At 39.3% G+C, this 14,674-nt stretch overlaps 1 protein-coding gene across 2 annotated transcripts in view; it reads left to right on the top strand.

The window, feature by feature from the left end:
- Positions 1-14,674, top strand: part of COP1 (COP1 E3 ubiquitin ligase) — a 218,303-nt gene that overhangs the window by 38,975 nt on the left and 164,654 nt on the right. For both annotated transcript variants that reach the window (XM_030571631.1, XM_030571630.1), the window contains exons 7-9: positions 3,027-3,086; positions 6,540-6,616; positions 13,941-13,998. In XM_030571631.1, coding sequence (XP_030427491.1) covers positions 3,027-3,086; positions 6,540-6,616; positions 13,941-13,998 — 195 coding nt within the window. The remainder of the gene's footprint in view (positions 1-3,026; positions 3,087-6,539; positions 6,617-13,940; positions 13,999-14,674) is intronic.

The following is a 14,674-nucleotide window of genomic DNA, read 5'->3' as shown; positions in this document are numbered from 1 at the left end:
GGCTCTAAAACATCCTACAGTGGATGAAAAGCATAATTCATTTATCCATTGAAGAGTGTAATCAAAATGAAAACAAATAGACTCAACGGTTTTTGTTAGACTAAAGGTAAAATATTCATGTTGAAAACAATTCTTTAGACATGTCATGGCACAAGATGACATCTAAATTGATCTGTTTGAATGTTCAGCTGCGTAACTTAGTTGGCTGAATAAGTTTGCTGTAGACTTGTTTCTTGGAAAATGTTTGTGCATAGACTTAGTACTCAAAAATGAGACTAAGGCCACGTCCAGACTAGGAATTAAAATCGATTTTAGATACGCAACTTCAGCTACGAGAATAACGTAGCTGAAGTCGAATTTCTAAAATCGAGGTACTCACCAGTCTGGACGGCGCTGCATCGATGTCCGCGGCTCTCCGTGTCGATTCCGGAACTCCGTTCGGATTGATGGAGTTCCGGAATTGATGTAAGCGTGCTCGGGGATCGATACACCGCGTCCAGACTAGACGCGATATATCGATCCCCGAGCAATCGATTTTAACCCGCCGATGCCGCGGGTTAGTCTGGACGAGGGCTAATACTACTATCTGCCACTTAAACATTATAGCAGCACCACCTGACTTTAGTACACCTCAGTCTTGACTCACCACACCCTCCTCTTACGATTTCTGGGCTCTTTCAAAGCTCTCCCAATAAGCCCGTCCTCACCTGAAATGCCTACTGTTATTCCAAAGTGTTAAATAGTATGGTTTGTTTTTAGCAATATGAACTCTTCAGGGAGTAGGATGAGACCAATCCTTACTTAGGGCACATCTTCACTAGCAATGTTAAAGCGCTATAAATACCACCTCCAGGAGGGGAATAGCTACCAGCACTGGGAGCACGGCTCACAGTGCTGATGCACTGTCTACAGTGGCACTTTACAGCACTGAAACTTGCAGTGCTCAGGGGTGTGTCTTTTCCACATCCCTGAGTGAGAAAGTTGCAGTGCTGTAAAGTGTCAGTGCAGACAAGCCCTTAGAAGTGAATTTAAAAACTGTCTGATAAGCCTATGCTTTCTTTAAAAGATTTGTCCTTCTGCAGATAGATAGTAAAAGAAGTCCCAGATCTCGCATTTCAAGGTTTATGCAACAGTTACCTGTCAATTTCCAACTTCTGTTATCTGTTAGGTACATATAACAGAGCCCACTTTTTTTTCCCTTTTTTTTTTTTTTTCCAGATGACTGGAACACCTGCCACTTGTTTCTTTGCCATTTTCTAATCTCTGGTTGCAAGTCAATATGTTGTAGAATAATAATTTAAAAGATTTCCTGATATTTATCTCCATGCTACATTTTTGAAAAGTTTTAATGTGATTTTTTTTTATGGAGTTTATGAACGTGAGGGATTAATGACACTGACAGCTAGAGCCGAACATAGGGCACATGCTGTGTAAGCTTCCCTTACATACAGCTTTGCTAATATTACCTCTAACCAGACCAAGAATGCCCATTAGTATTCTAGTTATGGTTTTCTCAAGCTGATGCTGCCACTTATACAATGCTGCATGTGCCGGATTTGTAAATCATCTGCTGCAGTCTAGTTTTAAATCCCTGGACTAACTGCATTTGTGACCAAAATGAATGAGCCCAGAACTTTAGAGGGGTGAGATCGGTGCATTAACAGTGTCACCTAACTTTGGGGAAAGAGAAATCTTCTAAAAATCAATAGCTGTTTTTCTTTTCCCTCTCTAAAAAGTCTTTGAAGAGAAAAGCCAATAAAATGTTAAATAGTTAATTCTTAATGTTATTGTGCTAGTGAGTTACCTATAGCAGAGTCGACATACTAGACTCTGTTCAGTGGCAGGTGCTTTAGAGAAGTCTGTTTTCTGCAAAGTATTCTTTTGCTTTAAGAACCAAACTCAAGTATTCAAGCTGTAGTGTTTCTGGAAGCAGTTTGCTGATCAGCATTGGAGTTTATGATGAACCATACAGATGCCTTTGAGTTTGGATGACCTGAGAGGCTTCTACATATCCATGTTTAAAAAGATGCATTGTACTTCATCTGCAGAAAACTTGGCACTCTTTAGTGGAACTGCCCAGTTAGTAACAATTTTTAAAACACAACCCCAAAGCTGGTCATCAGTGGCATTTAACTTAGTGAATTAAGCCGACACTGAAATAGTGCTGGCAGAGCCAGGCTGCCTGCTGTAAAGTCCTCTGCTAGTCCTATGTGTCTTGGGGAATCAGATCTACAGTGAAGCTTTTCTTTTGTCTGTAACGAATACGTATAGTTACAGTAAAGCCTATTAGCAAAGCCAGCTTCAAATTACCAAATTTTCAAACTACTTAGCTCTTATGCATCCTGTGATTATGTGAAGTTGTTAATGATTGAGTAGATGGTGCTCTTTCCTCTAAATAGCTACTGAAGACCTGCACAGTTTTAGGAGTCACTAGATTATTAAGTCGCCATCTTTCAATAAGATGTACGTCCAAAACCACTCCCTTAAAAGTGTCATGGAAACTTAACATTGGTGCCCTGAACAGATCCCTGCTCTGGCAATGTAATGGCAAACTTTTCGGATAGGTAGAATGTAATTTCAACTGTATATGGTTATCCTTGGCATGTTTTTATGAAAAGTAAGTACTAATTCTCTTTTATAAAGGATTTTGAAGAGGTGCTTTTTTGTTAGAGGTCTGCATCTTGTTTAAGGTCATTTGATCCCTGTGGCTCTCAGGAGGTTTCAGGCCATAATTATTTGTAAAGAACTGTTTAGCGAAGTACATTTTAATAATCTGGAGCCTTTTGTGACTACTTTTGAAGAACATAATCTTGCTTGTACTGTTTTTATTTCACAACCATAAGTGTCATTTAAAGTAGTCTGTCTGCTCATCTAGATAATGTGTACACTTTTGTGCATAGTGACTATCTGAAACGTTGTTGTGTTTGCTAATTTAGTTAAGGCATCATAAATTAAGTCCATTACTTGATATCCGTGGTGGTGCCAGTACAAATTGGTTTAGATTTCCTTTATTCTTTCATCTACAGCAACTGGAGCAGATCCAGAAAGAGCTAAGTGTTCTGGAAGAGGATATTAAACGAGTGGAGGTAAGGAGCCTAGACATTCTTTGCAACTCTGGCAGTGTTTTATTTCCATCAAACTGTTTGCTTCTCTGTATGATGCTGCATGAAATTTATGGCCATGGCTTCAATAATGGAAAAATGAACAGATGATGCTCTTTCTTTAATTTATTCGTTACTGAATGAATACAGGCTGCAGCTTGGTGAAAGGGATCAGTTCAAACCTACTACTCAAGTTATTTTTTCCAAGTCTTCCCTCCCACCCCTTTTAAAAAAAACAACAAAACAACTTCAGCATAGTAACTTGGCACTGGAAGTCTTTGTATTGATGATAAAAAATACTACATGGTCAATTCTGGTGTTTTACTATAGCAAACATCCCAAATTAGATTTGTGTGTGTGGGGGGAGGGGGGGAATGGCCCTCCAGCGGGAGGTGCATTGGGAAAAGCAGAAGTAGAAAACACTGCTATATAGAAGGCGAACCACAATGCACAATTTTTCTCATTTCTCTATGGTGTTTTTGGATACTCTGTAGTCTTCTAAGGGTTTGTTTCCCAAGTATTTCTAAACCTGCCACCTTGCTTCCTCTGTCCCGATTCATTCTGTAGAACACTCCCTGGACTACTTCTGCTCTGTCCTGTCCAATGCTCATCCCTGGGAGTGGAGAATTGGTGCTTTGAGAGGCTGTGGAGCTAGTTCTGCAGCTTCATGAAGTGGCACTGCCCAAAAAGCTACTCAGGCACCAACTGAATTCCTGAATCTGTCATCTCTCTTCGGCAATGGCCCTCCAGCTAGTATCCACAAGCTCCTGTATCTAGATTTCTTTATTTACTTTCACTGTATACATCTTCTGCAAAAGAGTATCATTTACTCTAGGCACTTTGCTCCGTTATAAAATACAAATAAAACAAACAATTCCAGGAACTTTCCTTTACCCAATACCTAACTTAAATCAACCCAGCAGATAGAAACATATTTCAGTCTATAAAAAAAATTCAGTCTAATCCAAGAGTCCGCCTAGTCTTTCTCCACTTAGGAAAAACAAATGTGCATTGTAGTGTATTCTTGAGGCTGATAAAGTAGGTCAGTTTCAGATGAAGGGGAGATCAAGTTCCAAAGTACCTCGTGGAGAGCATCCTGCTACTTACTCTCTGTTATCAGTGGGGCTTCCACTGATTGGCTGTACAGATGTGGCTGTATATCATGGGGAGAGAAATGGTCTTTCAGATAAAGGGATGTCAGGCCATTTAGGCTTTATACATCAAAACAAACACCTTACATTCTATCCAATAAAAAATTGGTTGCCTGTGTAAGTCTAAAAGTGTTGGTTCTGTGCGCTTAGATCATGTATCCTGTAACTAATGATCTGGAGGTGGCAATCATGCATGATAGTAGCAAGATCTGTCCACCTCTGAAAGAAACAAGTGCAACATCTTATCTATATGTAGATTTTTAAAAGGTGTGTTTGGGGGGGGAGGTGACCAGGCCATCGCTTCTACCTGATCTTTCAATAACAACTGGGATTCTAGCCAGTCTACTAGATGGTGCGTCTACCCCATCAGTGGCAGGTGATGCTGCTGAAGCCTAGTGTGTAACTTAATCTTTTCTGGTTCTGTTCAGTACATCATGTATTCTTCCCTTAATCCAAATTCCACCTTCCTTTGCATCTGCAAAGGCTGTTTTAGGAATAAGTGTGTATCTGTCTTAGTAGTGTAAGTGCAGAACAAGTGAACTGTCGTGTAAGATGCATTTTTGGGAAGATTCCTGCTTCTGAGCTGAAAGGTGGATAAGGAACTGGTTAAAGGGGAGACAACAACGGGTTGTACTGAAGGGTGAACTGTCAGGCTGGAAGGAGGTTACTAGTGGAGTTCCTCAAGGATCGGTTTTGGGACCAATCTTATTTAACCTTTTTATTATTGACCTTGGCACAAAAAGCGAGAATGTGCTAATAAAGTTTGCGGATGACACGAAGCTGGGGGGTATTGCTAACACGGAGAAGGACCGGGATATCATACAGGAAGATCTGGATGACCTTGTAAACTGGAGTAATAGTAATAGGATGAAATTTAATAGTGAAAAGTGCAAGGTCATGCACTTAGGGATTAATAATAAGAACTTTAGATATACATTGGGGACACATCAGTTGGAAGCAACAGAGGAGGAGAAGGACCTTGGGGTATTGGTTGGTCACAGGATGACTGAGCCGCCAATGTGATATGGCCGTTAAAAAAAGCTAATGCGGTTTTTGGATGCATCAGGCAAGGTATTTCCAGCAAAGATAAGGAGGTGTTAGTACCGTTATATAAGGCGCTGGTGAGACCCCACCTGGAATACTGTGTGCAGTTCTGGTTTCCCATGTTTAAGAAGGATGAATTCAAACTGGAACAGGTTCAGAGATGGGCTACTAGGATGATCCGAGGAATGGAAAACCTGTCATATGAAAGGAGACTCAAAGAGCTTGGCTTGTTTAGTCTAGCCAAACGAAGGCTGAGGAGGGATATGCTTGCTCTTTATAAATATATCAGAGGGATTAATATTAGGGAGGGAGAGGAATTGTTTAAGCTTAGTACCAATGTAGATACAAGAACAAATGGGTATAAACTGGACACTAGGAAGTTTAGACTTGAAATTAGATGAAGGTTTCTAACCATTAGAGGATGAAGTTCTGGAACAGCCTTCCAAGGGGAGTAGTGGGGGCAAAAGACATATCTGGCTTTAAGACTAAGCTTGATAAGTTTATGGAAGGGATGGTATGATGGGATAGCCCAATTTTGGCAATTGATCTTGGATTATCAGCAGATAAGTATGCCCAGTGGTCGGTGATGGGATGATGGATGGGATGGGATCTGAGTTACTGCAGAGAATTCTTTACTGAGTGCTGGCTGGTGAGTCTTGCCCACATGCTCAGGGTTTAGCTGATCGCCATATTTGGGGTCGGGAAGGAATTTTCCTCCAGGGTAGATTGACAGAGGCCCTGGAGGTTTTTTGCCTTCCTCTGCAGCGTGGGGCATGGGTCACTTGCTGGTGGATTCTCTGCAGCTTGAGGTCTTCAAACCACAATTTGAAGACTTCAATAACTCAGACATAGGTTAGGGGTTTGTTATAGAAGAGGATGGGTAGGGTTCTGTGGCCTGCTTTGTGCAGGGGGTCGGACTAGATGATCACATTGGTCCCTTCTGACCCTAGAATCTGAGTCTATGAGATAGTACCATTGATCTCTAACATGTAGGATGCAAGCCACCCTGCTCCTTGAGCAAGATGCACTGGCCACAGCCCCTGAGAAGACCAACTGGAACGGTAGCAGGAAATAGGAATCAGTTACTGGGGAAAGAGGGAAGATTCCTTATATGAATTAAGCAAAATTAGATGTCTGTGGTTACGTACTTCAAAAATTAAATTATACACCAAAACTATGTCTTTGAAAGATGCCCACTGCATGCATGTCTTTCATTTTGTTGTAACTTGGCTCTCTATTTCAGGAAATGAGTGGCTTGTATTCCCCAGTCAGTGAGGATAGTACGGTGCCTCAATTCGAAGCCCCCTCGCCTTCAAACAGGTACAAAGCTCGCAGCTGCTCAGAATTTGTTTTTCAGATCCCTCATATGTCTTTAGTCCTCTGTTTTGCCATGCACACAAGTCCACTAGTTCTTGGATCATATAAAAATAACGTTCACATGGCCCATCTGTTTTCTCAGTGGTATTTATTTTCATGCCAATAAATTAGTGGAGAATGCTGTGTTGTGAATTCACAGCTGGCTTAAAGATCTTCCTTTTCCAGAATGCTTTGAAAAACCTTCAGCTTTTCAGTACTGTACAGGTAAGTCTGCAGACAGTCTGAGTTGCTGGGTGTAAAATGTTAGTGTTAACTGTACACCTGTGCTTTTAAGGTCATGTATTTAATTTTGTGGTGTTTGGCACATACGATGTCCAAAACAGTTTCATATTAAATAAGTGAATGACCTTTGATTTCCTGTTCAATATGAAAGGTTAAATTTGCATGTTCCCATGGTCAGATTTTTAAATTTAACAGACTCATTGGTTCTATCCACCTGCCTGCATAACTCTGTGGTTAGATTGAAATGTCATTTCCCTAGTGTATTGTGGATGGGAATTTTTCAGTCTGGCATATTATGTGCCTTGGATTACAGATGAAATTGTGAATAACCTTCTGTGTGTCCAAGTTGCGCATGTCAGCGATTCAGTTTAAAGTGACCTTCACGCTGCATACATTCCTATATTCATTCAGCTAGAATAAGTTATGATGCCCCCAAGCTCTCATCTTGCATATTAAATGAATTTTTTTTTTTTCCTTTCTGGAAGCACTTGTTTTAATAGCTCTTTAAACCAGAGGTTACCAGCAGAGGTTTTGGTTGATACTTGTACTTTACTACGTGTCTGCTAGCTAGAGAACTAAACATAATACCCCAGAGGTATATGTGAAAGATGTTGGGAGGTACTACACTGGAGAGTTTCAGGGAAATGGATGGGAGAGGAGCCCTTCCACTAGCTGCTGATATTTGTAACAGGTTGTTACCCCAGATTCTGTTTGGGACTCTAATCTCTCATAATCATGCAGTAGGTGTCTTAAAGTTCGGGAGAGAAGAAGGGAAAAAGAGGTATCTGATACTCTATCCCTCTGCAAGTTCTCATCTTCTGGGACCTTTTAAACCAGTGAATAACTCCAGTATCTCTCTTCTCTGCTGCATCTCATTGCTTCTGCAAGCAGTAGCTACCTGAAATTGCCATGATTCTTGATAGTTTGTGCCACTCACAGGGTTCTGAATATTAGCAGTGAAACTGAAGAGTCTTGTTAATTTCATGCTTCTGATGCTTGGGAAAGCTGGGAGTTTCAGGATCAGTAATAGGATGAAATTTAATAGTGAAAAGTGCAAGGTCATGCATTTAGGGATTAATAACAAGAATTTTGGTTATACATTGGGGACACATTAGCTGGAAGTAACAGAGGAGGAGAAGGACCTCGGAGTATTGGTTGATCACAGGATGATTATGAGCCGCCAATGTGATATGGCTGTTAAAAAAGCTAATGCGGTCTTAGGATGCATCAGGCGAGGTATTTCCAGTAAAGATAAGGAGGTGTTAGTACCGTTATGCAAGGCACTGTTGAGACCTCATCTGGAATATTGTGTGCAGTTCTGGTCTCCCATGTTTAAGAAGGATGAATTCAAACTGGAACAGGTACAGAGAAGGGCTACTAGGATGATCTGAGGAATGGAAAATCTGTCTTATGAAAGGAGATTCAAAGAGCTTTGCTTTTTTAGCCTGACCAAAAGAAGGCTGAGGGGAGATATGATTGCTCTTTACAAATATACCAGAGGGATAAATATCTGGGAGGCAGAGGAATTATTTTAGTTTAGTACCAATGTGTACACAAGAACAAATGGATATAAACTGGACAATAGGAAGTTTACACTTGAAATTAGATGAAGGTTTCTAACCATTAGAGGATGAAGTTCTGGAACAGCCTTCCAAGGGGAGTAGTGGGACAAAAGACATTTCTGGCTTCAAGACTAAGTTTGATAAGTTTATGGAGGGGATGGTATGATGAGAGAGCCTAACTTTGGCAATTAATTGATCTTTGATTATTAGCAGATTAATATGCCCAATGGTCTGTAATGGGATGTTAGATGGGATGGGATCTGAGTTACTACAGAGAATTCTTTCCTGGGTGTCTAGCTGGTCAGACTTGCCCACATGCTCAGGGTTTAACTGATCACCATATTCGGGGTCGGGAAGGAATTTTCCTCCAGGGCAGATTGGCAGAGGCCCTGGAGATTTTTTGCCTTCCTCTGCACCCTGGGGCATGGGTCACTTGCTGGAGGATTCTCTGCACGCTGAGGTCTTTAAACCAGGATTTGAGGACTTCAATAACTCAGACATAGGTTAGGGGGTTGTCACAGGAGTGGGTGGGTGAGATTCTGTGGCCTGCATTGTGCAGGAAGTCAGACTAGATGATCATAATGGTCCCTTCTGACCTTAATCTGAGTCTGAGTAAGTTGATGCTACACTACTTCACACTTTTCACATTGGGATCATTATCTTTAAGTATAAGGACTAGAAACTCTTCCTTAAAATGGAAGCTTACCGTATATACTCATTCATAAGCTGAATATTTTTGGTAAAAAAGTGACGCATCAAAGAGCGGAGGTCAGCTTATAAACAGGTCTACACCAAAATTTGATGATTTTAAACTCTATGGAATCATTGAATTGAATATCTAATACATTGGCATTTTGTTTACCTGGAGTGTCTGCAGGCATGTAGCCCCTCAGCTCCCATTGGCTGGGAACGGTGAACTGCGGCCACAGGGAGTTCAAGGGTTCCATACCTGCAGGGGCTCCATGCCTGCAGATGCTCCAAGTAAACAAAACATCCCGGGTTGCCAGTGCTTTACCCTGACGGGCCGGGAGCCAAAGTTTTCCAACCCCTGAAATATAAGCTCGGTTTATGAAAGGGTCATACAGTTTTTGCTATTTTTACCTATCCATTTTGGGAAGTCGGCTTGTAAACGGACGGGCTAATGAACGAGTATATACAGTAAGTTCTGCAGAAGTAGATGGTCTAGTTCTGTCGCATGAAGCAAGCTAACAAATGAATTTTTCAAGCACTGTCTTATACCACTTGGGACCTGGAATAATAATTTTTTTCTAGCCCAAGAAGTTGTTTGAAAACAGTTTTAAAAATCTCTCTGAATCCTGTGTAGGCCAGTCTAGCAAAGCTTTTCTGGCATTCTTTCAGGTCTGTGTAAAGTACATGTGCTTGGGCCACGATAGATCTTGGTCACAAAACTACTCAAATATTCACAGCTATTTTGATAAAACTGCTTTTACTTTAGTCTTTTGATAAAGCAAAATGTCTTGTAAGCCCGTTGGGCTTTTTGGTTTTAGAAATGTCTGTTACACTGCTGTGACCCAGCATTCCTTTTGTAACAAGATCCATTTACTGCGGCTCTGTTCTCCAGACCATGTGACTTGAATGAAGCATTATTTAGTCTGGCATTAACTGAACCTAGTAGAAGAGACTAGTAGGGACTTATACAGAATGCACTTGGGGTAGTCTCTCACCAAGCTTTTGAGAGAAGTCCCTTCCTGTACTCCTCAGTGAGTCTGCCAAAATCAGGGCTTCTTCTGTAGTTTCTCTGCTAAAATGAGAAGTGGCATGTGAGGGTTCTTAAGAGGCTTCGCTTACTGGATGACTTCTAGAGCCTGTATCTCTTGACACACAGTAGTCTTGTGTCTGGTTTCATGTGACCAAAGATTTTAATTTTTTGGATTTATTTTCTAGAAACCACCTACTCTCTGAATTTAATTTGGCTTTCAGCACTAAACATATGTTGTGGTGAATAGTTCAAAAACTGCAACCTAGATCTTTCTTTGGAAAGAGTGCTACAGAATAATTGATCGGAGCTTTAAAATTTGCCGAGTTCTTCAGTTCTGTTAACTGAAATACTTCATCTAAAAAACACACTTTTTTTTTAAGAGACACACTGAACCAGTAAGAATGAAATGTATTTATATTTTCATGTATTAGTTATAATATATAATTTTCCATGTTCAAATATTTGATTAAATTATATGGATATTTTCAACTTTTGGGCTGTTAATTAAAATGGTGTTTAAACCAGTACATATCTTGTCAGCGTACTTTCTGTCCTGTAATAACTTATCTGGTGAGCATTTGTTACTAATGCATTTTATAAAATAGCATAAAGTTACCTTAAATATGTGCTGATAGAAAACAGACTCTTCTTTTGTCTGTCATACTGTTTAATTTATTTTGTTCTATTTTTCCTTCAGATTTACAGCATTCCCCCTTGAAATTTAGAGCCTTCAGTCTTGTGCCTTGTCTGATTTATCCTTTTAATACACTTTTAATTCTGATTCAGTAGTCTACTCCAATACTCTGGTTTTTCGTTTTTTCCCCTTCCTGCTTGAATATCTCCAGACCCTGTTTAAAGACCAGTTCAACTGTTTTCTCTATTTTCCACATTTGCCTCTTAGTCTTCATAAGCAATTATCACTTTTTTGGCTATGTGCTTTGTATTTCCATCTCATTTATATTCACACTCTTGAAATTTAAAATAATCCTGTATTTTTTGTAGGTGAATACTGCTGTGGGAAAACTCACTGTTCTAACTTTGCTGAATTTGTATTCAGTATGTGTAACTAATGCTACTTAAAAGAAATCAAAACTTTTTTTGTGTGCACTTCTGCAAGATGTGATGAAACATTGGGGGGTAATGGTACAGTATTTTTTTTACAGGATTAGTTTTCTAGTTTTTGTGTATTAGGGAAATACAAACAATTGTGAGGCGGATTAAAAACTAATATACTTCTCAATTTCTCTTCACCCTCCCCCAAATAAAACAAACAAATAAAAAAAACCTAGTGTCTTTTGGTTGGTGAATGATGGGGGGGAAATACACCTCTGGTTTCTGAGGCAGTAATAGAAAATTTAACCATTCTGTCATGAGTTCCTGGGGAAGAGACCCAATAAAAATTAATTACATGGTTGCCAAAGGTTCATTTTGTTTAAGCAGTATTTTTTGTTCATTGACTCCAGTTCTTTGTCTCAAAATTTGCTCCTTCTTGCTCCAGTTGCCACCCACAGGTTGATGTTTGTTCCCTTTTTTGATCCCAGATTTTATGCCTTTTATAATTAGTGAATGTAGCTGAATTTCTTAATCACAAAAATATTGAAGCCTTTGTTAACAGGACTTCAGATTTAAGGTTTTTATAATCTTTCTTTTTTCAATTATTCAAGTATCTGCAAGTCAGCTTCAGCTAAGAGTATTACACAAAACTGGCTTAGAATTTGTCAGTGGATAGCAGAATTGTATCTACACTTCTGGAACTCAGATTATATTGCGTTATCAGCACATCTATAGCAAAAATAAGACTAGACACTTTAAGGCTGCTGTTAATTGCAACTGTCCTTGCCTCTAGTAACAGCTTGTTTTCCATTGTTTTCCAGCTGTGCATCTCTCTCCTGCTGTCACTGGCAGGAACTGTTGTATACATTTTCTTAGTTTCTTAGTTTGCCTGCCCCTCATCCCCCATGATTAAAGTTTGTCCCCAAATATGCTTGAAGCAGCATTATTACTTTTTCCCTCCACAAAGATCTAGTAGAAAATAATTCTTTTCCTAGCAGATGATTTTTGTTTTTTGCTTGTAGCTTTTCTGTTTTGACTGTGCAAGTGTTAAGATATCAGCAGTTGGAGTTCACTTAAAAGTTAACTACAGATGTGTTAAAGTTTTAACATTCTCTTCAACTCAGATTTGCCTCCAGTAGATTTTTAAAACTGATATTGAAGTGAAGTATTAAAGCCAAATTACAAGTATTTTGGCTTTCTAGATTTACAGCTTGTGGAAATGCGCTTAATGCTATGTCGGTAGTCCCATCATGCACTGGAATATCAGTGTTGGTGATCAGCGCTGGCAACCAGAACCTAAACATAAATCTGTGTAAAATCACTTTTTACAAAACCAAGACCAATAAAAATATTTCCAGTAACCTTATAAAAACTACCTGTTCCTCCAACCTCTTTACCCCCTCCCCAACCCCCCATTAAAACAATCTTCAGTGAGGGCAATACTTGTATCTAACATACATTGTAGGCGAGGAAATGAAAGTGAAACTGAATAATCTGTTTCAAGCCACATGAAATAAAATAAACAAGCCAAGAATAGTGGTGAAAGCAAGGCTTTCAAAATACTTTTTTACAGTAGATATTTGTAACACAGTTTGTTGACTACATAATTTTAACATGATAGTATTCTTGTGTGGTAATCTAAAAATACTTTGGGGCAAATAAAAGGCTCATTATTAAGGGGTAGTGGGGAAAGGATTTGTGTATCATATAGAAATAAAATATTACTGGCAAGATTTTCAAGCACTGGTGCCTAAAGTTAGGGTTCTAAATGCTTTAGTTGGCTAAATAATGGTCCTGATTTGCAAAAGTGCTGAACAGTCTATAGCTCCTACTGAAGTCAGTGGGAGCTGCTGGGTACTCAGGCCATGTAACTGTAGCTCACAAACACACAGTTAGGTGCTTCACTTTAGACGAGCTGTTTTTCAAATCTTGGCTTCAGTCAATGCATGCGGGTGGTCAGCATGATAGGAGCTAACTATAAATAACTATTCTTATAGAGAAGTGGTTTGTTCATTTCCTAGCCTCGGGGGGAAAAAGAAGTCCAAAAGAGGCAAACTCTGCATCTTATCTCAAAATTAAAAGTACGCAAAACTGGAAAATAGCATGCCATAGGAATGTTTCTGAGCTGTAATTCTGGACATCAACTTAGAGATCTGTTCTTCACAACTCAAATACCAGGGGTTTTTTTTGAGTGGGTTTTTTTTTGGGGGGGTGGGGGGAGTAGGTCAAACACTTCAAGAGATTATCTCTATAATGTTAAGGTGACTGGGACAGTAATATTTTTCCAAACTAGCTTTTTGACTGTTCCCTTCACATCACTATCTTGGACCCCATGAAATACCAGTAACTTCCTTTAGGAAGGAAGGGATACCTACACAATAATTTTTTAATAGCAGTGTGTAGAAGGTGTGCTTTACACTGCATGATTTAAATACAGGACCAGTCTGTCCTGAAATTTTGTTTGTAACACTATCACACTTGACTGTACTTGGATAGAAGTGTGTTTAACAGTAATTTAGAATTTCTTGTAGACATAAGACATATCCTCATTCTGTATATTTAAAAAGGCTTATGTTTCATGCCTACAGAATGAATTTTAAACACAATCTTGCTGCAGGATGTAATAGGAAAAGTAAGTAGGTTGAAAATGATAAAGAATGAGTGCATAGTGTTTGATTTTAAGCAGGCTCTGTTTCTCTTGGTTTTACAGTAATATTATCGATTCCACGGAGTACAGCCAGCCTCCAGGATTCAGTGGCAGTTCTCAGGTAAGATAATACATATGTCTAGAGAGAGGGACAAAGGCCAGAGATTGTTTGCAATCTCCAGGACATTGGCCAAACTGGCTCTTATAAATCTGAATCCTTAAATAGTCACCTAGTTATCTGTGGCAGAGACTAAACTTTAGGAATAATTGAATATGCTCATGAATCAGATCATATTTAGGTATATGCTCTCTGCAAAGAGAAATGGTACCATAAATTTTAGGTACCTGACTTCATTTCTAAAGTTGATTTTTCTTGTGACTGTTTTAGATAGGGGAATCAGTTTGAAGCCTCATTTCTCATTGCTGGAAACTGTATAGTATGTAAGAGTTCTCTGTGTAACTTTAGTGTGCAGCAGCAGGGTTCACATGGCGATGTAATGTACAGATAAAAATGCTTTTGAAACTTAAATTTTAGAGCTAGCTATGGATACATTGTAATAAGAATCTGGACACTGCGTTTCTGTAGCATATTTTGTAGTAAAATCAGTTGGCAGTTAGTAAATGGATAGAGTAAGTTCTCTTTTTTTTTCTGAGACATTTTGTGGCTGTTATTGGTAGCTTGATACCAAGGTGATTGGCTCTGTATAAATGCCTTTTATCTATTTGGTTTTAAAGGGTGTATAAAATACAGATGGAGAGTTTATGTACAAAACTCTAATCTGGCATATTCTTCATTT

Source organism: Gopherus evgoodei, chromosome 8 (genome assembly GCF_007399415.2).
Source record: "Gopherus evgoodei ecotype Sinaloan lineage chromosome 8, rGopEvg1_v1.p, whole genome shotgun sequence".
Taxonomy (NCBI): domain Eukaryota; kingdom Metazoa; phylum Chordata; order Testudines; family Testudinidae; genus Gopherus; species Gopherus evgoodei.
This window is presented reverse-complemented; position numbering and strand designations above follow the sequence as displayed.